The sequence below is a fragment of the Phoca vitulina genome, unplaced genomic scaffold (genome assembly GCF_004348235.1).
Source record: "Phoca vitulina isolate PV1807 unplaced genomic scaffold, GSC_HSeal_1.0 scaffold40, whole genome shotgun sequence".
NCBI lineage: Eukaryota > Metazoa > Chordata > Mammalia > Carnivora > Phocidae > Phoca > Phoca vitulina.
In genome coordinates, this window is record NW_022589743.1 from 11,717,074 (window position 1) to 11,744,647 (window position 27,574).

The following is a 27,574-nucleotide window of genomic DNA, read 5'->3' on the forward strand; positions in this document are numbered from 1 at the left end:
AATGTTATATATCCACCATTATAGTATCATACAGAATAGTTTTTGCTGCTCTCAAAATCCTGTGTTCTATCTATTCATCCTTTCTCACTTCCCTTGAACCCCTGGCAACCTATCATAACTTTTAATTCTAAGAAATCATTTACTGCTAACTTCAAGTAAGCTCAATGTTCCCAGAAGCAACTTTGAAGATCTAAACTTGTTTTAATGTCCGCTTAATCCTTTTGTACTTATATTATACATACATATATATATATATAATCCATTTTATAGTTCTTTAAAGTTGTATTGTTATTGTTGAGATCCAGTTAAGAAATCAGAGGGAATAGAATACAGGGAATTGGTTATACAAGTGATAGAAGGGCTGAAAAGTCAAAAGGGAAGGTAAAACAGTCTTCTTTGGGCTGCTATAACAAAATATCATAAACTGGGTGGCTTATAATCAACAAACACATATTTCTTACAGTTCTGGAGGCTGGAAGTTCTAAGATCAGGGTTCTGGCAGATTCAGTGTCCGGTTACAGAAAGCCATCTTTTTACTGTGTCCTCACACGGTAGAAAGGGAGAAGGGTCTCTCTTGAGCCCCCCCCTTTTTTTTGAGCCCCTTTTTTAAGAACACTAATCTTATGACCAAGCCCTCATGACCTAATCACCTCCCAAAGGCCCCACCTACTAATACTGTCACCTTGGGTGTTAGGATTTCAACATATGAATTTTGGGAGAACACAAATACTGAGTCCATAGCAGGCAAGATTAGGAAGCTAGAAGCCACTACCATCTCTAGGCTGATGGACAAATGGAAGATGATGTTTCTGGAGTGCAGAGACTGGTGTCATAGGTAAAAGTTGGAATTTCAATAGACATGTTCTGGGGGAGCAAAGTTACCAAGGAGATGCAGCAGACATTAGAACTGAGATAAGGGACAGGGAATAAACATCCTGGTTTTCACCTCTCCTCCCATCTTTCAGTTTCCTGCCAATGTCTCCCACTGAGCACATTTCAGCTGGAAGTCAACTGTCAGGGAACCTGGTGATTATAACCTGAAAGGTTTAGCCTCCCTACAATACAGAGAGAAGGGGGTAGAGGGAGTGATACAAGAACAAAAAGGACAGGGACTAACACATTAATCAATTCTGTTTAACTTTTTTTTTTTTTTAAAGATTTTATTTATTTATTTGAGAGAGAGGGAGGGAGCACGAGTGGGGGAGGAGCAGAGGGAGAGGGAGAAGCCGACTCCCTGCCGAGCAGGGAGCCTGATACAGGCGCTCCATCCCGGGACTCCAGGGTAATGACCTGAGCCGAAGGCAGATGCTTAACCAACGGAGCCACCCAGGTGCCCCTATTCTGTTTAACTTTTAAAATCAACTTTATTGAGGTATAATTTACTTATAATACTGTTACATTAAATGTACATTTTAATAATTTTTTTTTTATTAGGCATGGAGCCCAACATGGGGCTTGAACTCAAGACCTTCAGATCAAGACCTGAGCTGAGATCAAGAGTCAGACACTTGGGGTGCCTGGGTGGCTCAGTTGGTTAAGTGTCGGACTCTTGATTCCAGCTCAGGTCATGATCTCAGGGTCCTGGGATTGAGCCCTGTATTGGGCTCCATGCTCAGTGGAGAGTCTGCTCCCCTGTTCCCCACCCCCGCACTCTCTCAAATAAATAAATAAATAGTCAGACGCTTAACTAACTGAGCCACCCAGGTGCCCTGCTTTAATAATTTTTGACAAATGAATATACATATGTGACCACCCAGTCAAGATATAGAACATTTTTAAAATTTTTATTTATTTTAAAAAACATTTTATTTATTTATTTGACAGAAAGAGACACAGCAAGGGAGGAACACAAGCAGGGGGAGTGTGGGAGAGGGAGAAGAAGGCTTCCTGCTGAGCAGGGAGCCCAATGCGGGGCTCGATCCCAGGACCCTGGGATCATGACCTGAGCTGAAGGCAGACACTTAACAACTGAGCCACCCAGGCACCCCAATATAGAGCATTTTAATCCCCCACCCCCTCCAAGTTCCTTTTTACTCCTTTGCCATGAATCTCCCACCCCACCTCAGTTGCAAGCAACCACCATAGATTACTTTTGTCTGTTCTAGAATTTCATGTAAAAGGAATCATATAGTATGTACTCTTTTGTGCCTGGATTTTTTTTTTTTAAGATTTTATTTATTTATTTGACAGAGAGAGACACAGCGAGAGGGGGAACACAAGCAGGGGGAGTGGGAGAGGGAGAAGCAGGCTTCCCGCAGAGCAGGGAGCCCGATGCGGGGCTTGATCCCAGGACCCTGGGACCATGACCTGAGCTGAAGGCAGACGCTTAACGACTGAGCCACCCAGGCACCCCCGGATTTTGTTTTCACTCAGCATGTTTTTGAGATTCATCTACATTGTGTTTATCAGTAATTTCTTTTTACTATTGAGTAGTAGTCTATTGTATGAATACACCACAATTTGTTTATTCATTCACCTATTAATGGATATCTGGGTTATTTCCAAGTTTGACCTATTATGACTAAAACTATTGTGAACATTTATGTACAAGGTTTTTGTGGTGAGTATGTGTATTTGGTGGGCATGTTTTCATTTCTTGTGGGTAAGTATCTGTCAGAGGAATTCCTGGGTCATATGATAAGAAACTGCCAAACTCAACAATTCTTTTTTTTTTTTAAGATTTTATTTATTTATTTCAGACAGAGAGAGAGCGAGAGCACGAGCATGAGCAAGGGGGAGGGGCAGAGAGAGAAGCAGGCTCCCGGCTGAGCAGGGAGCCCGTCGTAGTGCTCCATCCCAGGACCCTGGGATCATGACCTGAGCCGAAGGCAGACGCTTAACCGACTGAGCCACCCAGGCGCCCCTCAACAATTCTTTTTAATTTTATAGATATCATCATTACTGTGAATGTCCATGAAAGGACATTGTGTATTTCCTCCAAAGAGCTAAGGGTTAGAAGGAGAGCAATTCTTACGAAGAAAAAAAAAAACCTCAAAAAATTTAAGTACCCTTGGTACATGCACTTTCATAGCTCACTATTTTTTTAATAGATAGTAAGAAAGGGGATTAGGAAAGTGTAGGAGAAAAGGAACTGAAAAGGAAAGTAAAGCAATGCAAAATAATGACTAAAAAGACTTCTTGACAAAGGCAAAATCATCCTACACAGCTGCTCTGAGATCCCAGCACTGCTGTCAGCAACCTTCCGGCAAAGCTACTCTGTCAAATAAATGCAATAGGATCCATATTTGTGAAGGAATATCTTTATTAATATAAGCAAACACACCTCTCATTTATAGTAATATAGAGGTGTGGGCTTTTTCTTTTACTCTTAGTAGTAATGTTTCTCCAACACATAACACTTCCCTTTGATATGTGAGTTGAGTCATAAATTAATGTCACAGATGTCATCTAGATGAGGGAGGCAACTACATTACAAAGTAGGAAGGTGTAGCTTGATATGAATTGTTATAGTTGACAGCTATGTACTCTTGAACTAAATGACATTATGTTAAATTCTCAGATTTTAAACAGTTGTTGGAATGTAAAGTTGTGGACATTTGGGTTTGCAGCCTTAAAAGTTTTGTCAATCTTTTCTAGACATTCTGAAATGGAAATGAACAGGTGGATTGAAAACAAAGACAAATGAGGAGTTTAAAGGCTTTCTTGGCATCTCATAGAAAAGTTGTTCTACAGTGGTGAAATTTTAAACAAAACACGTATAAATACATTTAGCTTGTCTGGAAACAGACTTATTTATTGGGTCTTTCCATTTACCTCTGAGACAAAAATAAATAGTTATAGAAGACGTATGTGCATTACTCACTATATGCTTTCCATCATGTATTATTTAATCTTGAACTAGGAGAAAGAATGGATGTCTATTTTACATGATGCCATAATGTACATTAGTGAGCTCAACCCACTTAATCTTAAAATAAAGTATCAGGTCAGGGATTTAGAATACAGTATTATATGAAAACAGTTGGCAGGGAGACTCCTTCTTCTTCCATTAATAGCCAACTAGAAATGGTATTTCAGACCCTAAATCTAACTAAAACCCAGAAACAATAAATGGAGAGGATGGGGTGGATAGTTTGTGAACATGTTTTTCAAAGTAGAGAAAGAATCACTATGTTTTTGCTGAATTATATGTTGCCATGGACATGGCAGTGTGCAGTAATGATGCTGTCATCTGTACGGCTGTGTAACAACCACAGCTTCTCCTTCTCCCACCCCCCTCAGTAAGGCTTGAAAATAATAGGTTTGTGTGTAGTTTGGTAAGAAAATTAGGATCATTTAAAGTAGTTTCAGTTTCAATCTAAGAAAGAAAGAAGAGAGGCTCGAGGGATGGGGAAGAAGAGCAAAGAAAATGTACAAAACGTACATATTGTGTAATAAAGTATAATATGTATTATGCAAAGACTACAGAGGGGTGTCTTGGAATGCTGGAAAACTAATGGCTTTGTAGTGAAAAGACCTGGATTTTAGTCCTTGTTGTATCACTTGTGCGTGACCTTGAGCAAAGTCACCATATCTTCATGGCTCAGTTTTCTCATCTATAAAATGGAATCATAATGAGAATGATGTCTTCTACCTTGAGACGTTATTGTAAGCCCTAAAGGTATGAAAACAACTTGTGAACTATAAAGCCCTATAAAAATAAGGCTTTATAGACCTATTGCAGAAGCAAAGAAGAGTAAAGGAAAAAGGTTCTAGAAGGCTTTGGAGGCTGACAATCTGGGTTCTAATTACAGTGCCATGGCTAGTAGATTTGAAACCTTGAAGCAGATATATATTAATCTTGTTTCCTGTCTTTGAGAAATGAGGATAACACCACTTTCTTCACTGAATCAAATGAGAGAATATATGCAAAGGAACCTACCACTTGAAAGGTGTTTGATACCCCTTTCCCCCAAACTACTTATTAAATTAGTGTCATCAACAACAAAAGATGTTGACACTGTGGTCCCTTTCAACAGATACCTACGCTAAGGCAACGCAGGGACAGATAAGGAAAACTGAGGTAAATCCAATCCAAGTGGGAACCAACAGCTAGACTTGGAGATGTCTTAGTTCACTCTTAACCACTTGAGGTTAGGGTGTCCTTACAATAAAGATATGCAGAGTTGGAGAGCGGGCGAGTCGAGTGTCCTTTCGACTGCGCGGGCTCGACGGGAGGGACCCTGAAATTCTTAATTAGAGCCGGTTGCCATGGCGACAGTCTCTAGGCAGCGTGGGCTGAGCTCTCCGGAGGGCTGGAGGGTGGGCCGCCGCTGGACCCTGCGCGCGCGCCCGCCACCAACTTTCCCTCCAGACCCGAGGGGGGGAAGCGCGCTCCGCCCCCGCCCCCGGGCCGCGCACGTCCGCGCTCGGCGGCGCGCACGCCTGCGGGAGCCCTCTCCAGGCAACCTAGTGCTGATCGCTCTCGCCGGTGCGGCCGTTAACAGCCTTTGCGGGAGCCCGAGGCTCGAGAGCAGCCCCCTCCCCTTCCTGGACTCCCCCCCCCCCCACTTCCCGGTCGGCCCCGGGGCATGAGCAACGATGGCCGGCTGCAGCCCTGAGGAGAAAACTTACCGGCGCTTCCTGGAGCTATTCCTGGGCGAGTTTCGCGGACCGTGCGGCGGCGGCGAGCCTGAGCCGGAACCCGAACCCGAGTCGGAGCCCGAGCCCGAACTGGTAGCGGCTGAGGAGGCCGAAGCTTCGGTCGAGGACCCCGGCGAGGAGGTGGCCACTGTAGCCGCGACGGAGGAGGGGGAGCAAGAGCAGGAGCAAGACCCCGAGCCCGAAGAGGAGGCGGTGGAGGAAGAGGCGGTGGCGGCGGCGGAGGTCGAGGAGGAGGAGGCGGCGGCAGCCCGGGGGCAGTCGGCGGTGCAGCCGCCGCCGCCGCAGCCCCAGCTGCCGCCTCTGCCCCCGCTCCCGCGGCCGCTGTCGGAGCGCATCACCCGTGAGGAGGTGGAGGGCGAGAGCCTGGACCTGTGCCTGCAGCAGCTCTACAAATAGTTAAGTAGCGGGGCTTGGCTGGGGGTGGGCCCGCTGTCCCCGCCGCGCCGGCCTCGACGCGGCTCTCTGGGCCCCTCAACTGCTCTCTTTACCCCCTCACCCGCGCCTCCGCGCCGTTGGAAGCGCCCTGGCTGCCCGACTCGGGCGGTCGCTGCGAGCTGCCCACGCCCGCCTCGGCCCCGGCGCCTCCTGCCTGACCGGGGAGCCGCCCCCGGCGCCCTCCCGCCGGCCCCGGCCCCTTCTTCGCGTTCGCCGCACCTCGGCCGCCCACTTCTTGTTCCACTTCACAAACACCCTTTTCCCTTCGTGCTTCGGAAGGTCCTTTCTTCCAGTCTTACGAGCTCCCTCTTCTTACCAGCTCCCTTCTTCCTCTTGGAGGTTTCCTCCCACCCGGGTCTCTTTTCCTAGTCTGAGTCCCCTGTTGTTTGGCGGCGGAGAGACGCGACTCCTTTCTAGGCAGAGCTGCGAGGTGCCTCCTGTGTAAAACCGCAACAACAATGATACTAATGCCGGCCTTACAGCCACAGGAGGAGAGACGGGAGTCGATTTTCCTTCAGGCGCTCAGTGTTGAAAGTGAAGAGGTCTTTAGATGGCTTAATCCACCGAAGCCGCGTATCTTAGTTTAAAGATATTTGATAACTCATAATTGAGGGAGATGGGAAGGAATTGAGAGGGAAGGTAAGCACATTTTTACGAGCAAGTCTTCAGGTGAAAGACACAGAGTCGTAATTCGTTAAAGTGGAAAAGTCGGGCTGGTTTGATAAAATTGCAATTAGGTGCAGTATTTTCAATCCATTAAGTAGATGGGGTAGGGGAGAGAAAGCAGATGGCTTAGCCACACAGATGAAAGTCTAAAATAGAAAGGTCAAGGCTTTGCCTTTCATCCCAGTTCTGGTTTTTATGGACTTGAAATAGAAACGGTTTACAATTGCGTTTCTTTCTAAATGGAATTGTTCTGAAATGACAGAGAATACTGACAAGTCTCTGAAAACATTGGTAAACCTGAGAGTCTCTTGGCATTCTGCTGATAGTTGTATTGAAAGGTGTTACGCTGGCCCCCCCAAAAAGTTTACTGCTGCAAGATTCACTGCAATTAAATTCAAAGCCTAACTTAAAAAGAAGGACCTGGCAAGTAAATGTCAAGTCTTCATCCAACCTGACAGACACCTGATCAAATCATTCTTCCTGTTAAAGCAGAAGCTTATCCATAGGGGAAAAGCATTTAACCTATCTGCTGGAGAAGTGGACTCTGTTGATGTCCTACACTTTATAAGCTATTTAAGATTTAATTTTGAAATACTATCCGATTACCAAAGTAATAATGCTTTCTGGGAAATATAAAAAATAAAATGGCGTGTTATACCACCACCAGGGATAAACAGCATTAACATTTTAGTGTATTTCTTCCTAGTGTTTGTAAACTCACAGAGAAAAGGGCTTATGAAATGTCACTTTTAAACACTAAATAAAGACACTTAAAACTTCCTGTTTAAAATAAAATAGAAATGTTTACCAAAGTAAAGGAATTTGTCAGCATCAAACTAATTCTATTTTGACAGTTCTTACCTTTACAAATGCAGTGACAAAGAAACACATTTAAACATTAGAGAAGGTTCATTAAAAAGAGAGTCATTAGAACAACCATGAACATTTGCCATTCAAGAAGGTTTTTTAAAAAATGGAATCTATAGAAAGATGATAAGATGGTAAGTAGATGTGTTTTTCCATATGGAAAGGAAGCAAGATTAATTTCAATATGCATAAAACTAGAAAAAAATTCAAATGATAAAATGGCCATTTGAGAACAGGAGTTTGGATTTGAAGTAAAACTAGCGAAGTTAGAAAATATTATTTCACCTTAAATCAGAGATTTCATCATTTTTACTGTGTTTTGTGCAAAACTATTAACCTATTTTTATTCAGTTATAAAATGGCTGGCTTGTTTATGTAAAGTATCTTTAAGATCCTTAACAGATTAAAAAAAATCAAAGAAAACCTTCATTGTGTAAAAAAATATACTTTTAAATTAACACTTTTAATTATTATTATTATTATTTTTAAAGATTTTATTTATTTATTTGACAGAGAGAGAGAGACAGCGAGAGAGGGAATACAAGCAGGGGGAGAGGGAGAGGGAGAAGCAGGCTTCCCGCGGAGCAGGGAGCCCGATGCGGGGCTCCATCCCAGGACCCTGGGATCATGACCTGAGCCGAAGGCAGACGCTTAACGACTAAGCCACCCAGGCGCCCCTTATTTTTTATTTATAAAAAAATCTTATCAGTTAGTCACCAGAGTCAATACTGGAAGACACTGTAGAGGTAGATCAGTTTTCTGTCTAAGCACTTTATTTTACAGATGAGAAAAGTGGATCTAAATTCAGAAATGACAAATTATGTACAAGTAATTCTGACATTTCTCAAAATAATCTCTGAACTGCAAAATTCTCCTTTACATATTTGAAATGATGGGTCCTCAAATTTCCTAGGAAATATTTTGAAATAATTCTGATTAGAAATATGTTGAAATTGCTTATTTGGGGAAGGTGATTTTTTTTCCCCCAAAATATTTTCTCAAATAACCACTCAGTCTTTTTTTTGGGAATTTGTAATATACTTTAAAAACTCTGTCATGCTTATCAAATGGTGCTGAAATTCTTAAATAGGGCTACCTGAACTATATATTACCAATTTGATAATTGGGACTAGTGTAAGAAGAAAATAACACTGCATTTAATACCAGTTTTATAAGTCTGTACTGTGTTTTCTGTCAGGATTTTAGAAATACACAATATGTAGCTGCTAAACAAACATTCTCTGAAGAAAAGAAATAAAGGTGCTTATCTTCTGATTACTGTTTTATGTATACACTGGTTGAAAATTAAAACATAATGAATGTTTTTCTCAATATTTTGCTTCTCAAGAATTTTATAATAGGAACAGCAGGTATATTTAACATTCTTCATTTTGGTAAACTCAGTCAGGACTAACTTGAGATAAGCAATTACTTAGATAAGTAAAGGATCAAGGTTTAAATAGACAAAGTATAGTTATAATTAGCAACTTAAAAATTTTTCAGAGTAGTATTTGGGATAAAGATTTTGCATTCAAAATGGGAAATATGTACTTAGATATTTCTCTATTAGATAAAAACAACACGTAACATTTTGAAAGAATGAGAACAACAATTTGAACACAGCAAAAATCTCCTTGGATGAGAAAGACCTCTGTTGTGGACTATAAATACCTTCTTAAGGGCCATTTATTTATTTATTATTATTGTTTTTAAAATACTTTATTTATTTGACAGAGATAGAGCCAGAGAGCACATTGGGGGTGGGGTAGGGATGGCAGAGGGAGAGGGAGAAGCAGACTTCCTGCTGATCAGGGACCCCGACGCCGGGGCTCAATCCCAAGACCCTGGAATCATGACCCGAGCCGAGGGTAGTCACTTAACCAACTGAGCCTCCTAGGTGCCCCAATTAAGGACCATTTAAACTTTTTTTTTTTTTCAGTTTATTAAACATTAAGAATCAATAATAAATGCATGCAATATTTTAGAACTGTTTTACTGAATTGGTCTATTGTCAATAAAAAAATTACAATGATTTAGAACCTTCAGCTGCTAGTATAAAGGATCTGTTTTACTTTAAGCTTAAATGTCCCCCAAGAGATTATATAAATATTTTCTAGTAACATAGTATTAGGATTTCTGAGGTTAATGAGAGAATCTCTTTGAAAAGGTGGAAATGAGATATTTTATAGCTTTGAAATAATTTGCAAATAAAAGTTTATAACTGATCTTAGAGCAGAATGTGAATATGAGGCTACATGCATAGGTTACATGGGTTAATACTGTGTATTTTATTTGTCTACACTGTACTGGGGATAAATCTATTTGTTTTAATCCAGAAGAAACACATACTCTGAAGTCTTTACTAGAGCTCTATGTCATTACATTTTTAGAGCAATTGTTTCCTCAGTTATTCATTTAGTCTTGGTTGGTCTTCTTGAGGGGGAGACAGATATTCCAGCAGCCTGGTGAAGTTAAGTAGTTCCAGATAGTAATGAGGGGAGGGAGGCACTTTTAAAATTGCTTGGAAAAGAAAATCTTTGGTTTTAGACACTAATAATTCAGTTATATTGAATTACGTGAATCATTAATAAGTTTGAGATAGGTCAGAGAATGATTAAACTTTGTCTCACTTTTACATATATAAATAGAAAAATAGATGGATGCAAGTTTTAAAATATTATTCATTTAAAACTACACCCTTTTTTCTTATTAAGAAGTAATAAATGTTTGCTATAAGAAGTGGAGAAAATTTTCATTAGCATAAAGAAGAAAAAATTCAAGCATTCATTGTTAACCATAATTTTCAGGTTTTATTCCTGCCTTAGGCTGCTGCTTTTCTGTGAATTTTTAGTACTCTAACTGTCCCTTTAATATTGATGTTTCATCCTTAGACTAGCCTTTTCAACTCTGGTGACTTGTTTGTTTGTAGTCAATATCAATTTCTCCCATGACTTTGGTTATTTGTTATTATGCTAATGGTTCCCAACTCTATCTCTGTCTCTGCTTTAACTGCTAATGGAACAGCTTTACCTAAATATCTAAAAGGTTTCTCAAACTGTTCAGCACCTAATTCAATCTTCCAATTCCCTCTGTCTCCTCCAAAATAAGCAAAACTAAAACCTGATTCTCTTTCTGGTGGGTCCATTCCTGATTTCTCTTTCTCTGACCCCTCTAATTCAATCAATTTTGCCTTGTAAATATCTCATAGATCTGTCCCTCTCCATTCCCACTGTCATTGTCCTCTTTTGTCAGTCTTACTCTTCTCTAATACAGTCTCCCCAGTATAGCCAAAGTGATTTCTCTGGAATCTAGATTATGTAGATTGTCTAATTGTCACCTACTACTTAAACATTTTTACTCTTTACCCAGAGTTAGCCAAACTGCGAGGTTAAAGGCACAATCCTCCAGACCACCAAGTCTGTCCAAGACTTCTGGCCCCAGGTACAAGGAGTTAGGGTCCAACTACAAAGAGGGAAGAGTCCACACAAGACCACCCTCACTTCTGACATCAACTGTAAGTTTAGGGGTTTCTCAAAACCACCCCCAGATTTGGTAATTTACTAGAAAGACTCACGGAATTCCCTGAAGGCTATTATACCAATGGATATTGTTCATTTTAGGGAAAAGATACAAATTTGAGCTAGCCAAAGGAAGACATGCATGGGCACAATCTAGGAGAGTTTCAGATGTGAAACTTTCATTGTCTTTAGCGTTGAAGACCATGCTCCCCTCCCCAGAATTGTTGTGTGGTAATATACACGGTATTCCAGCCCAAGAAGCTGACCTGAGCTTCAGTGTCCAGAGTTTTTATTGAGACTTATTGATTGATTGGTTGAACTGGCGGTCAGGCTGATATCACATGGTCCAAGGGTCTCACCATATATAACACTCCTTTTACTCCAGAAATTCCAGGGTTTAGAGGTTACCTCCCAGGAGCCAGGGACAAAGGCTAGACCTCTCTTGGGGCAAGGCCAAATTCTTTACTATATACCTTCATCACTTATCTCTCCATTGTCCTTCAAATAAAATCCAAAGAAGGCTTTATAATCTTATCCCATCAGCCTCATCTCTGAATCACTGAACACCTACTCCATCCTACCTCTACAGCTCTAGAAACTACACTTTAGCTACTTGAGACTACTAATATACTAGTTTGAATGTGCTGTGTTTGCTCTTACCTCTGCACCTTTGCATATAACACACTATTCCTTCTGCTTGGAATACCATGCTTCCTCACCCCCCAGTCTGCCCAATCCAATCTCTTACCCACTGGTGAAGTCTCCATTTAACACTTTGTTCGCCGTACCCACAGTCATGAGTTAAGTGTCTCTTCCATGTGCCCCTCTAGAAACCCAGTGATATTATTCATTCCTCTTATAGCACTTGTTTTGATTCATTATTTTTTTGTCAACAAATATATATCTTTTACTAGAGTAGTAGTCTTCAGAGGTATACCCAAAATAATCCATTGGGCGAAAGAAGAAAATATTAAAATCTATTTGCATACAAAATATACAAAATATGAAATTGTATACAGAATATGAAATTAGGTGCTATTAATATTTGATGTATTGATTGAGATTGGCAGTTCTGTATGACAACTGATTTCATGTCAAGTGTGGTAAATGAGGTATACTGATGAAATGCAAGTTTCACAGGTTAGAAGAGTCAACAGTGGTACCCTCCTCCCAATTTTCAGAACATTATGAAGTATTGCAGTTTACCTGCACTAATGGATTTATTGATTTTATTTCCTGGTCTTAACAAAATTAATCCTCACAAGATGGATATTTGGCTTTTAAAATTCCTGTAAAGAAATCATGGGTTGAATATAACATTTGTAAGCATAAGAAACAACAAAACTTGAGAGCCTATGCTTCCCCCATACTTAGTTACATTAGATTTGTTCTTTTTTTATTTTTAAATTATTTTTCCCCACTCCTACATTAGATTTTTTAAAAAAGATAATACAATCCTATCTGGTTAGAATTCAACAAAAATGGATTAAGTAGATTATGTGAAATAATGAAATACAGGTTACTCAAAGAAATACTGAAATACTACTGATGAGGGGTGCCTGGCTGGTTTATTCAGTAGAGCATGTGACTTAATCTCAGGGTCGTGAGTTCAAGCCCCATGTTGGACGTGGAGCTGACTTTAAAAAAAAAAAAAGGAAATATTACTGGTGAGAGTTGTGTATGTACAAATGTGCAGGTGTGTATGCATGAGTGTGTATGTATGTAATTTACAAATACCTGCATACATATACATACATACGTGTGTGTGTTTGTGTGTGTGTATGTATGCATGGTTCTCCAAATATTTTGGTAGGGTGCCTGAGCAATTGTTTGGAGGCTATTGCATTAGAGTATTAGCTACACATTTGCCATCATGTTCCTAAATTAATAATGAGAGGTACATAAAGGACACACAAAAAATATTTGCTGATCCAATGAATGAGTTGAGATTTTAAAAAAATATAGTTCTAAAATTAATACATATAGTTCTTACTATTTTATTATTATTATTTTTTAAGATTTTATTTATTTATTTGACAGAGAGAGAGAGTGAGCGAGTACAAGCAGGGGGAGCGGCAGAGACAGAGAGGGAGAAGCAGGCTTCTGCTGAGCAAAGAGCCTGACGTGGGGCTCTATTCCAGGACCCTGGGATCATGACCTGAGCCGAAGGCAGTCACTTAACCGACTGAGCCACCCAGGCACTCCTAGTTCTTAATATTTTAAACTGCTTTTAAAAAAACTTAATACAAAAATTTTAAAAATTTAGTAAATTTTGATATGTTGAAACTTTTTATGATAGAAAATTTAAAGTATATAAAAAATAAAATAGTGCATTTATTACCCAGCCTTAGCAATGATCAATTTGTGGCCAATCTTTTTCATCTTTACCTCCAGACATCTCATCCCATCTCCCATTATATCCTATGTAATTTTAAAGTGAATGCTCAGTAATTTAATCACAATTCTGTTGGACATTTTAGGTGTTACCAATTTTTGGTTACTCTGAGAATAGTGGATGTTCATAATTTGAACAAACTTTAATTTCCTTAGAGAATATTTCTAGTGTTGGGACTATGTTAAAAGATATTTACATATTTGGGGCACCTGGATGGCTCAGTCGATAAGCGTCTGCCTTCGGCTCAGGTCATGATCCCAGGGTTCTGAGATCGAGCCCCGCATCGGGCTCCTGGCTCAGCGGGAAGCCTGCTTCTCCCTCTCCCACTCCCCCTGCTTGTGTTCCCTCTCTTCGCTGTGTCTCTCTCTGTCAAATAAATAAATAACTCTTAAAAGAAAAAAGATATTTACATATTTAAGGCTCTTCGTACATAGTTTTAAAATGTCCTCTCACAAGGTTTTACTAGTTTACAGTCTAAGCAGGTATGTATAAGGAAAAGATTTTTGGTATTATGAAATAATTTAAACATTTACAAAATAGAATAATAAAGGAAAATATCCATATACGCATCATCCAGTTTCAATAAATAATCATAATTAGGATTATTTTAAGGAAATAAAACATTTCATATGGAATTGAAGACTCTGTTTTCACTCTCTTCTCTGAACCCATTCCCTTTTTTCCAGAGGTAATCTGGGAATTCTTGGAATGTATCCTCCCATTCTATATATTTTTATATTTTTACTACATGTGCATTTGTATGGTCTCAATATATGGTGGGCTTTTTAATTTGTTTTTGGTTTTGTAACTAGCTATCTTGAAAAAATTTCATGTTGATATATAGAGATCTAGGGTTTGTTTGTTTTTTTTTTTCATTTTAAGTACTATATAGCCTTCCATTGTCCTATTGTACTGTGATTTATTTTTCCAATCTATTGACAGACATTTGGGTTGTTTCTAATTTTTGTATATTATACGCTATATTAGTTTAATACTAGCTGCTCTAATGGGTAAATCCTGAAATCTCAAAAGCTTACCATAGTGTTCATTTCTTGCTCACAGAGTAACTTTCAGTGAAGAAAGGGCTGTGTTCTATAGAGTGCTTTGGGGATCTAGGCTAATAGAGGGTATGTGACTTTCAACAGGGGGTTTCCAAGGTTGCTTTAGGCATCAACATCCATCCATCAAACATAAGAAGGGAGAATGGTTTGGAGGTTTTTAGCAGCCAGTCTTTAGAAGGGGCAAATATTCTTTTCACTTTTCATTGACTAGAATGCACGTCATGTTGGCACCACCTGTGGTCCATATTTCACAGCAAACAGGACTGAGAACAACTCTACATTATGGAAAAGAACATAAAACATTGGTGGAGAAGCTGGCATTTTCTGCCCTACAAATAATTGTACAGTTTGGATATGTCTCCTTGTGCATATTCATAGATTTTCTTGGGTATATACCTAAAAGTTGAATTGTCAGATTGAAGTTATGTATGCTTTTGCTCTGTTAGATATTGCCAAATTACTTTGTCCAGCCTCATTGTATGAGAGGTTGGTTTGTCTATGTTCTCGCTATTTGAAGAGGACACTTGCCTAAAAGTCTAGGTCAATGCTTTCCAATAGGAGGAGTATAACTGAACCACATATATAATTGAAAATTTTCTGTTAACCACATTTTAAATTGAAAAGAGGTGAATTTAGTGTTAATAATTTATTTAACCCAATATATCTAAATATTATATATGGAAATATATTATCATTTAAACATGTAATTAATATTAAAATATTATTAAGTTATTTAAAATTTTTATACCAAGTTTTCAAAATCCTGTGTATCTTTTACACTTATAGCACATCTCACTTTGGAATATAACACTTCAAATATTTAGTAGCCACATGAGGCTAGTGGCTGCTATATCAAATGGCACAGGTTTAGACTTAATAACAAAAACTTTAATTCTTTAACACATATCTGACATTTAATTTCAAAGTCCTATTTAAATGGGCTCTCCAATCACCAAATATATCTTTATTTAGTCTTTGGAGGAATAGCAAGCTGAACTTACTTTTCCTATATTTCTTTCATGACAAGAGAATAATCTGATTCAGATTTCAGTGATCAAATTGTTAACTTCTCCTCACAGAGTATACAGGGTGATAGTTTTCTATTAGTTTTCTGTTGTTGTGTAGTGTGTTACCAGAATTTAGTGGCTTAAAACAACACCCATTATTATCTTACAGTTCCGTAGGTCAGAAGTCCAGGAATGTTCAGCTGGGTTCTCTGCTTAAGGTCTCAAGTTAAGACCAGAGTGTTGGCCAGACTGGACTTATCTGGAGGCTCAGGGGAAGACTCCACTTCCCAAGCCTATACAGGTTGTTAACAGAATCTAGATTCTTTTAAAAGATCTGAGGTCCTTATTTCCTTGCTGGCTGTCAGGTTGGGGGCTGATTATCATTCCTAGAAGCCGTCCATATTCCTTCTCACATGGCCATCTTCATTTTTTTTTTTTTTCGTTTATTATTTAGATTTTATTTATTTGTCAGAGAGAGCGCGAACACAAGCAGGGAGAGTGGAAGGCAGAGGGAGAAGCAGACTCCCCGCTGAGCAAGGAGCCCAATGTGGGACTCGATCCCAGGACCCTGGGATCATGACCTGAGCTGAAGGCAGACGCCCATCCGACTGAGCCATCCAGGCGTCCCCCCGCTTCATCTTCAAACCATTAATGGCACATCAAGTCCTTCTCATGCTTCAAATTTCTCTGGCTTCTCTTGCTGCCAGCCAGAGAATGCTCTCTGCTTTTAAGGACTCATGTGGTTAATATAACACAATCACAGGAGTGATATTTCATTAGTATCCACAGATTTTAGAGTGGTTAGAGTGGGGAATCTTTGGGGGACCATTTTAGTAATTCTTCATACCACAGTAGAGAAGGAAGACGGCAGGACATTTTAATTATTTTGTTTAAAGGTCTTTTAATTCCACTTCTAAATGAAAGCAAAATACCCATTTCTTTTTGTCTCCATTTCCACAGGCCTGGTCCAAGATTTCATCAGCTCTTACTTAGCTGGCAGTAACATTACTCTAAACTGCTCTTTCTCCTTCCATATGTCCCTCCCTTCGATCAGTTTTCCATACAGCAATTGTCTGGCTTCATCTTGACCCACCTCTGCTTGTGCTCAGTTACTATGTTTCAATCACAGTGGTCTTCATTTACTTCCCAGAATCAGCCATCCTCTGTCCTAAGGGCCTCTGTACTTTCGTGGTTTTTTGTCCAAACAACTTTTCCCCTTCACTCCCAGCTACCCAACTCAACCATTAGATTTAAAGTATCTCTTCTTCATAGAGCTGTTTACTTACCTGTGGTCTAAATTAAATCTTACTTTTGGTTTTCATAGCATCCTTTACTTTTTCTTTATATCCATTTACCACAATTTAATCATACACACACACATACACACGCACGCACGCGCGCATGCATTAGTTGTTTAATGTGTCTTCTTCAGACTGAGGGCATTTTGTTGCTCTTTGTGTATTCAGCCCTGGCCCATAGTAGGCAGTTATTTGTTGAATAAATGAACGAATCGTCAACTTTTTCTCTGCTCAATCTACCAGATTGTTTCCTTTCCAGATTTTTATAGGCCTATTCTCATTCCCTTCTTTCTCTTTGTTATTATTTTTTCTCTCCTCTGAATGGCAGAGGAGCTTGGCTTCATATTTTATGTTATTTTTGGTATGTTTGTTAACATTTTCAACTAGCTGCAGAAATATGTTTACAGTTCTCATTATTAACACTCCACAACTTTGTAAATGAATATTTTCAGGTACTTAAAAGAGTTTTCATGTAAATTCTTTGAGAATATTGTTCACATGACAAGTTTGAAGAATAATAATACTGTATAGAGAGTAATGAACTAGTTAAAAGATTGAGAGTATTCTTAATTCCTTGTGTGTATTTTCACTTAAGACTTTACCTTCTGGTATATAGGTCTGAGGAAGACCAGGCCATTACTTCTTATCTTAGTTTAAGCCATCAAAGAAAAAGAATCAAAGACCAGTCTGCCGGTTAGAAATATCAAACATAATTTTTTTCCTGGTGGCTTGATTCCATAATGATGTATAAAATTCCCACAGAAACATTATAGTTCTTGTATGGATTTGAAGTATTTGACCTACTTACCACAAGACACAACCTTTGATCTTTGATCCTTATATATACTTTCTTATTCACAGTTTTCTACTTTATGAATCTAAAAATAAAAACTAAAACAAAATATTGCTTTTTAATAAGACTTTTTTTTTTTTTAAGATTCTATTCAATTATTTGACAGAGAGAGACATAGCGAGAGAGGGAACACAAGCAGGGGGAGTGGGAGAGGGAGAAGCAGACTTCCCACTGAGCAGGGAGCCCTACGCGGGGCTCGATCCCAGGACCCTGGGATCATGACCTGAGCCGAAAGTAGACACCTAACAACTGAGCCACCCAGGGACCCTAATAAGCCTGTTTTTTGAGAAGTAGATTGTGGTATGGCTAATATTCACCTTCGCATTAAAAAAAAACAAAAAATAAAATGTAACGCTTTTAAGGTGATATGTATATATAATATATGTATTATATATATATGGTATTTATAAAATTGTGTTTGACGTATGTGATACATAAAATTATTTCTTAGGCCAAAACTCTAGAGGGCAAGAATCATGTTGTGAAAGGTTCTTATTGAACCTAGCAAGTTATTACATAAATATGAGAAGTGACAGTCATTAAATTAAGCTATCACTGATTTTGCAATAGTAACGACCTCTGAAGTTTTGAGATTTGATTTCTGGCAATTGTGAATATCAGTTCAAAGAGCTTTGGTTTAAGGCAGCTTATAAATACAGTCTCACCTATTACTTGGCTTTGTCATATTCACAATCTTCGTATATACCGTTAGAAGAATAAAAATATTTTCAACTTTTCAAGGTCATGGAAAGTTAACTGTGCATTTAGAAACAATTTTCAGTCTTTTAAAACAGATAAATATGAATTTTCATTTAAATGCTCTTTGCCAGGGGCGCCTGAGTGGCTCAGTCGTTAAGCATTTGCCTTCGGCTCAGGTCATGATCCCAGGGTCCTGGGATCGAGTCCCACATCAGGCTCCTGGCTCGGCGGGAAGCCTGCTTCTCCCTTTCCCTCTCCCGCTGCTTGTGTTCCTGCTCTTGCTATCTCTGTCTCTGTCAAATAAATAAATAAAAATCTTAAAAAAAATTAATAAATGCTCTTTGCCAGGGTATTCTCTAATTTGGATTGGTAAATATAAATATTTCTGTAAGACTTAGTTAACAATGTAAACCTGCAGAGAATCAGCATTGTCTGCACCTGAAATAATTGTGGAACTAGCAGTAGTTATAAGCCGCTCCTGTTTCTGTTGTTGTTTCTACATTTATTGAGAGCTTGTCCAAGCACTGTTTTATTTGCTATTAGGTTCTATTATTAACCCATTTTGCAAATGTGAAAGCCAGGGTACAGAAAGTTTAAAGAACTTTCTCAATTTTCTACCATTAGGGTTGTCACTAGGACATGAATCAGGCAGACTGACTTGAGAGGTTAAAGCTTTGAAGTTCATTTTGTGATTTTCATGCTATGTTACAAACGTATTTCTATAGGGAAGAATCTCAGTGAAGATACAATTCAGTTTCTTGAATTTTGACAGCAGCTGTTGCTTGGTTCAGGCTCTTTTTTTTTTTTTTTTTTTGAGAGAGAGAGAGAGAAAGAGCCTGGGGAGGGGCAGAGGGAGAGGGAGAATCTTAAGCAGGCTTCATGCCCAAAGTGGGCTCGATCTCACGATCCCGAGATCATGACCTAAGCTGAAATCAAGAGTCCGACGCTTAACCGACTGAGCCACCCAGATGCCCCTTAGTTCAGGTTCTTATCACTTCTTGCCTTGATTACTTCAGTAGCTCCCAAGCATTAGTCTCTTCCCTCTAGTCTAGCTTCACTGGATTTTCTAGCACAATTGAATTCACTGCATTTCTCTAAAGATATCATGTTATTTCTTGCCTGTCTGCCTTTGTAGGTGCTATTTCTTCTTCATAGGACATCTACTTTCCTGGCTAACTGTAACCTCCCTTTTGAGGGAGAGAGGGTAGTTGGACTTTTATTTCATCTTCTACCTAAAATGTCCATCTTGCTAAGGTTTTACCTATAAATAAAGGGCAGTCTAAATTTTTGCATTTAGGGCACCTGTGTGGCTCAGTTGGTTAAGTGTCTGCCTTTGGCTCAGGTCATGATCCCAGGGTCCTGGGATGGAGTGCTGCCTCCGGCTCCCTGCTCAGCGGGAAGCCTGCTTCTCCCTCTGTCTGCCACTCCCTCTTTGAGTGCTCTCTGTCAAATAAAATAAAATCTTTAAAAAAATTTTATGCATTTAATATTTTCCTGAACTCTTGCTTCTAATGGAAGAAAAGACTAAAAATTAGTGCTGCTTATTAAAAATATAACTTAGTGTATAGTTTCTAGTTCATGGCAAACAGACATATCACTGTTCACTCACTAAGGTGCCTGGAGATATTTTTTCCCATTTTGTACTTGACTAATCCTGCAATCTTTTTAGATCTTTTAATTTCAATATTAATTATTGAAGTAGCAAAGGGCACCTATTTATATAGTTTTATATAAATAAAAATAGTTTTAATGCCTAATGTTGTAGTCATCCACTCGATATAGTATTTCTTTTGGAAAGAAATCTTTAAAAAAATTTTTTTAAATTATTTTTTAAAAGATTTTATTTATTTATTTGAAGAGAGAGACAGCGAGAGAGGGAACACAAGAAGGGGGAGTGGGAGAGGGAGAAGCAGGCTTCCAGCAGAGCAGGGAGCCCGACGGCGGGGCTCGGTCCCAGGACCCTGGGATCATGACTGGAGCCGAAGGCAGCTGCTTAACAACTGAGCCACCCAGGCGCCGCTAAAAAATTTTTTTTTTAAGATTTTATTTATTTATTTGACAGAGAGAGATATCGAGAGAAGGAACACAAGCAGGGGAAGAGGGAGTGGGAGAGGGAGAAACAGGCTTCCTGCTGAGCAGGGAGCCCGATGCGAGGCTCGATCCCAGAACCCTGGGATCATGACCTGAGCTGAAGGCAGAGGCTTAACGACTGAGCCACCCAGGCGCCCCTAAAAAATTTTTTTTAATTAAAAAGAAATACTTTTGCTCAGTTTGCAGTCTGTATTCATGTCATATATTCAGTACATGATCTTCTAGAAGCCAGTGAAGTACAAACTAGTCATTAATAAGCAGTGGATTATAAATTAACAGAAAGCAGTGATCACTTGTATTCTAGAAGTGTCATGGATTACAATTCCGTGGGTCCATATGCTGTAACATAGTTTTGGAATCATTATCATTGTAAAATCATTATTCTTTTGCATAATGCATTAAAAAATGGCTCAAAGTAAAGCTTGTCCTTCAGAATCAGAATACCATGTTATATATTAAAATATCAGTTTATATTCAGCATATAATACTAAAAAGTAAAACTGTTTTTGACTATCAAGGAAAGGAAGAAGAAATAGGACAAGTGATATCAGCTTCTAGTGTAGTTCTGTAAAAAGGTATTGAAGTTAAAATATTTTGGAGATCAAATATGAAGCATTGTCTCAGCAGGAGGCCTTACAAATACTCTTATTCACCAACTAATTAAGCATTAAATGGAAAAGTCCATTAAATACTACATTAACTAATTAGTATATCTTTATATTCTTACATAGGTTAAAACCAAACCATGAAACTGAGTTTCTTCTCATTTCCCTAAGGACTATAAAGGGAGATTTTATTTTATTTTATTTTAAAGATTTTATTTATTTATTTGACAGAGAGAGACACAGCAAGAGGGGGAACACAAGCAGGGGGAGGGGGAGAGGGAGAAGCAGGCTTCCCGCTGAGCAGGGAGCCCGATGCGGGGCTTGATCCCAGGACCCTGGGATTGTGACCTGAGCCAAAGGCAGATGCTTAACGACTGAGCCACCCAGGTGCCCTAAAGGGAGATTTTAATTAAGCTTTGCTATGTTAAGAATTTCCTTGGTTTTAAGTGATTTATTATAACTTAAGTTGTTACCTAAATAAAGATAGTCTTACGTGTGGCTTGGTAATTTTATGGTTAATATATACCAAAAAATTATGGGTATTCAGTTCCCGAGGCATATATGACCCCCAAAATTCAGACAAGATATTGAATCATTTAGTATTTTGTAATATGTATAAGTAACAGTAAATCCTAAAAACAGTATGATTAGAGTTAAAGACAGTATCCTTTTTTGAAACTGATATTAATGGAGTTTATTTTCTTTACTTATTCATTTGTTTTCCACCTCATTACAGAAAGGATTTCAAGTGGCAAATTAATTTTACTATAATGGGAGTAATATTTATTTAATCATCAAAAAAACATTAAGTACTTACTATATGCCAAGCACTGTGCTAAATGCTGCTTATACAGAAATGAAATATATGTTCCTTTCCTCAAGAAGTGTGTGGTTTAGAGGAAAAGTCAGACAGGTTAACCAGCAAGTACAGTACAATGTGAGTATCATAAAAATTGTTAATTCTGTTATGTATGAGCTGATATACTAAGCACATTATATGCTATTATTTTCTATTTTTAAATCAGGAAATTAATGTTTAGGTAACTCCTCCAAGGTCACATAGTAAGTGGTGGAATCAGAATTTGAACTCAAGTGTGTTTGACTCCAATGCTTGTTCTCTCGCTGCCTCTGTATACTGGTAAGAGTTACGACACAGTGATGCAGAGGGGACATTTTATGGGGACACTGAGGCAGATGTGGCAATGTAGGACATTAGACTGTGGAAGGGGGATGTTTACATTTTTAGAGATTAGAAGACTAAATAGGAATTAGCCAAGAGGAGGAGGGAACTGAAAAGCATTCCAAAGGCATAAGAGATGAGAAAGCATAGCCCATTTGGGACTCGTCTGGCTGACTCTTATTTCTCTGAATAGAGAAGGGTGCACCTCAAGAAAGACCAGAGAAATAACCTGAAAGTCATCCACTCATTCATTTATTCAGTCAATATTGGGCGTTGTAGATTCTGTATTCACTGAATCTCTGGGAAGACACTGGAATTTTAAAACTACAAGTCATAGAAATGCCATGAATATTAAACAAAATGCCCCATAATCAGGAAACAGAAGAGCCTTATGCTCTTTCTTTTGCCCTGTGATTTGCTTTATTTGGCTTTTAGAACAATGGCTTCTCAATTGTAAAATCTCTCTCTTTTTTTTTCCTGATCATTTCCTCTCATCGTGCTACCTGATGCCAACCTGTGTGGAGATTTTAGAACTGAAGACTGCCTAAAGTGTTCTCATTTCAACTATGCTTAAATCCTATTTTCTTCCTAAAGATTTATGAAAGGATAAGTATATTTCTCTGTATCAGTATCTACTTGAACTTATCTTTCAGAGGATAAATACTAAAAGTACTAAAACAGATCCTTTCCAGAGACATGTTTGGAGAGAGAGAAGCTCATCCAGCTGCTGGACGGATATACAGGCCAACACAAGACCATAGCCCAGATTAGAAATATAAAATTCAGGAAGGAGGGAATGGTTTTTCTGAGCCAGAAGGAGTGATGTTTATTATTAGCCACATTTATAATTCAGTGAGAGAATTATTAATTTCTGTCTTTACGATCTAAAGACATAACCTTCAACACTCATTTCAAATTCAATGTTATCTACAACTAGAATTTCCCAGAGGTCAGCTGGGAGTAATTATTCCCTTCCCTGAACTCCCCAGTATTTTATCTGAATCTTTTTAGAAGACATTATAATTCCTTCCTTTTTATATGTCATTTATATGCATGTTTTATCTCCTCTGTTAAACTGTATGTACCTTCCTTAAAGCAAAATTCATGTTTGATCACAGCACTAAGCTTTGTACATATAAGGCACTGAACTAATATTTAGTGAATTAAAGCACAGCATCCATATCATAAATGAAACCATTAGAGCAGTGTTTCTTACAGTGTTGGACATGAATTACCTACTTAAGAATCATCTGGAATGTTTTGTTAAAAATGCAGGTTCTTGTGCTCCTGCCCACACTTACGGAATGAAAATTTCTTCGGGTTCCAGGAATTCTGTTTTGAATAAAAACCCTAGGTAATTATGATGTGCATCAAAGTTTGAGAACCCACTGCATTAGGGAGAATGTAAGAATCCATATGAAAATTGAGGTTACATGAGGGGCGCCTGGCTGGCTCATTCGGTAGAGCATGTGACTCTTGATCTTGGGATCATGAGTTCAAGCCCCACGTTGGGTGTGGAGCCTACTTAAAAAATAAATAAAAATAAATAAAAAAAATAAAATTGAGGTTACATGAAAGTGCAAATGTGCGTAATGTTAAAAATAATAAACATTTCATACAAAGCAGGGCATAAAACATAAGAAGAAAAAAATGAACAGGAAGATATTTTCAGTGAAGTTTTTCTATGTCAGTGAAGATCAATGTTCTGTGTTTTGGAACTTTCAGTTTTAAAAAGCATATTTAGATGTAAATAATTTTGAATATTAATAACCATGTTTTACGAATACATTTGAAGTAAAGCACCATGGTTTTATAACTAAAGACTAAGAAAAGACACATTGAATGTTCTAATCTGCACATTCTTGTGTTTCTATATGCATAGCAGTTTTTAGGGCATGACTTCATATAATATAGTTTGGGACTAAGAGTTTTATTGTAAGAAATAGTGTGGTTTTTTTTATTTTTTTATTTTATTTTTAAAAGATTTTTATTTATTTGACAGAGACACAGTGAGAGAGGGAACACAAGCAGGGGCAGTGGGAGAGGGAGAAGCAGGCTTCCTGCGGTGCAGGGAGCCTGATGCGGGGCTTGATCCCAGGACCCTGAGATCATGACCCAAGCCGAAGGCAGACGCTTAACTGACTGAGTCACCCAGGTGCCCCGAAATAATGTGGTTTAGATAGCATTTAATGATATATATTTTTCCTTTCTTTAAGAACACATTGTGTTTTAGATTTACTTGTCAGTAAATGGTTTTATCTGTGATTTTTTTTAACTATGCAGTTGTTGCTAAAATGCTGGTTATCTTGGCATATGCATTGTTGAAGTTGATAAAGGCTAGGATAAGTTGTAAGAAGCAAGTTCACTATAGATTTTCATCCAGGTAGTTCTTTTATTTCTAATGTGATATATAATAGTTTTATAAACTTAAGCTGTTTTTATAGTAGTAATACAGACAAAAAATACTTAAGAATGCTTGTAGAGCACTGGTCCAGGTATTTTGCATATATTAGTTCACTTAATTCTCACAACAACCAAATGAAGTAGGCACTGTTATCAACCACACATTCATTACAGGTAAGGAAACTGAGTAAGAAACTTTTCCAAGTTCATTCAGCTGGTAAGTGGCTAAGATATGAATCCATATGGTGTAGCTTCATAGTCAACACTCAAGCACTTTTACAGTAATATTATTTTCTAAGCTAGCAATTAATTTGATTTTGTCTTAGTCATTATCAAGAGCATTTTACAGAAATAAGATAAATGTTTCCAAGTAAAAATTTTAAACAAATTCATCTACATCTAAGCATTATCTTTTAAAAATCATCTTAATGCTGTTTTTGCTTTTACTGGCTATATGTAGTAATATTGAAGTTTCTTTACTTAAAATTAGTTGGGTGTCAAAAGATTCTTTTAGCATATCATTTTGGTGTTTGTGATTACATTAGACAGTCATTTGTAGTTAAAAAAAAAAATATGTGGGAATGCTTACTTTCAACACTGATTGGCCCAAGTGGAAGTCCAGTAATTTTAATTTTTGGAAGCTATTGGAACATTTAACAGATTTTTATGAAATAAAGCTAGATAAATTTGCATAGTTATGATTTAAAATTTATATATAAAAGATGTTTAATATATATTCTTTCTGATAGAGGTTACTATAAAGTTTTTCTCTACAAAAAGTGCATTTTTATTGATGTTTCTGTGGTACATGTGAATAAAATATTTGTTCTTGATCTGTGTGATTTCCTTATTTTTAATTATATAAATTAGTCATTTTAGATGTCATTAATTGCTTTGTTTCAAAAATGCTGAGGTGATTTAAACAACTTGTAGAAATATCTAACTTATGAATGCTGTATATTAGGCTGTGTTTTAACATGTTAATTTGTGTTTAAAAAACACTAACTTTGTTTAAAAGGTTTAATTGAATACCACCAGCCTCTGTTATAATTGGGATAGCTCAAAAGAAGAGGATACCTAAATTAGAGTGAAACCCAGAATGGAAAATAAAGAAGAGAGTTTTTTTACCCTCAGAATAAAGGCTTCTAAAAAGAGGAGGTGGGATATAGGAAACTTGAATAAGAAGATCATGGGTGGGGCGCCTGGGTGGCTCAGATGGTTGGGCGTCTGCCTTCGGCTTAGGTCGTGATCTCTAGGTCCTGGGATCGAGTCCCACGTTGGGCTCCCGGCTCAGCGGGGAGTCTGCTTCTCCCTCTCCCTCTGCCTCTTCCCCCTGCTCATGCTCTCTCTCTGTATCTGTCTCAAATGAATAAATAAAAAAATATTTAAAAAAAAAAAGCATGGGTATGCTTGATTATGTGGTTTTTTTTTTTTTAAAGATTTATTAATTTATTTGAGAGAGAGAGAGAGAACAGGAGCTGGGGAGAGAGGGAGAAGCAGACTCCCAACTGAGCAGGGAGCCCAATGTGGGGCTTGATCCTAAGACTTTTGAGATCATGACCTGAGCCGAAGGCAGATGCTTAACTAACTAGAGCCACCCATGTGCTCCTACATGGCTCTTAATAGCATAATTAAGATATTTTTATTTTTTCAGAGTAAATTTATGATCTAGTAAATTGAAAAGCAATATGAAGATTGAATTATCTGTGGAACTCTTAAGGAAGGGTTACTAATTTTACATGGTAAAAGATATTTCATTTTTTGATCTATATTTTGTTAATAGTGGAAAAAGAATGAACTTTTTTTATGAACAAGATTTTTTTTTTTTTAAAGATTTTATTTATTTGACAGAGAGACACAGCAAGAGAGGGAACACAAGCAGGGAGAGTGGGAGAGGGAGAAGTAGGCTTCCCACGGAGCAGGGAGCCTGATGTGGGGCTCCATCCCAGGACCCTGGGATCATGATCTGAGCTGAAGGCAGATGCTTAACAACTGAGCCACCCAGGCACCCTGAACAAGATGTTTTTTTCTCTAAATTTAACACAAGTATGAAACTTATTCTAAATATTTAAGTTGTTTTAAATAAAGATTTTATTTATTAGAGAGTGCGAGCACAAGCGGGGTGGGGGGGCAGAGGGAGAGGGATAAGCAGGCTCCCTGCTGAGCAGGGAACCTGACTGGGGGTGGGGAGAGCTAGATCCCAGGGTCCTGGGATCATGACCAGAGCCAAAGACAGACGCTTAACCAACTGAGCCACCCAGGCACCCCAATATTTAAGTTTTTAAAAAAATGTAAACCAGAGATTTGATTGTGCTACTAAAGTAGAGTACCATTTTACCTGATGGCTAGGAGGAGTCAAGCATAGTTAAGAGGAGTGCCTAATTACCTTTAGAAGAGTACATAAGAGATTTAGTAACTATTGAAAGAATGATAATGTCCTATTTCTCAAATAGAATATTAATTTACAAGAAAGTTATTCTATACGTACTTATTCTATATAGGAGTTTCCTACTAGTATCTAAGCTCCATGAAGGCAAAGACTGTTTTGCTCAGTATCCTATCATTAACACCTAGAATACTGAATGCTTAGTACATAGTAGGTTTTCAATAAGTACTTGATGAATAAATGAATATATGCTTACACGTTTTAAAAATTGCGTTAAAACATATATAACAGCATGTTTTGAATACCATTTTTATTTCTGATTAGATAAAAGACACATGCTCATGTAGGAATGTTTGACACTATATGAAAAAACAGAAAAATTACTTGTATTTTGCCACTTAAAATAGCCATTCATTAGGAATATTTTTCTCTAGTCCTTTTTTATGTAAATATATTTATAACTAACTTGAGATCATACTTACATATATGATACATATAGTTTTGTG

The 27,574-nt window shown here is 38.1% G+C and overlaps 1 protein-coding gene across 1 annotated transcript in view; it reads left to right on the top strand.

Annotated features, from left to right (window-relative positions):
* The first annotated feature begins 5,371 nt into the window (after window positions 1–5,371).
* The window catches only part of PPM1E (protein phosphatase, Mg2+/Mn2+ dependent 1E), a 183,055-nt gene continuing 160,852 nt past the window's right edge, over window positions 5,372–27,574 (top strand). The window contains exon 1 of the mRNA XM_032428780.1: window positions 5,372–5,999. Coding sequence (XP_032284671.1) covers window positions 5,542–5,999 — 458 coding nt within the window. The 5' untranslated portion in view covers window positions 5,372–5,541. The remainder of the gene's footprint in view (window positions 6,000–27,574) is intronic.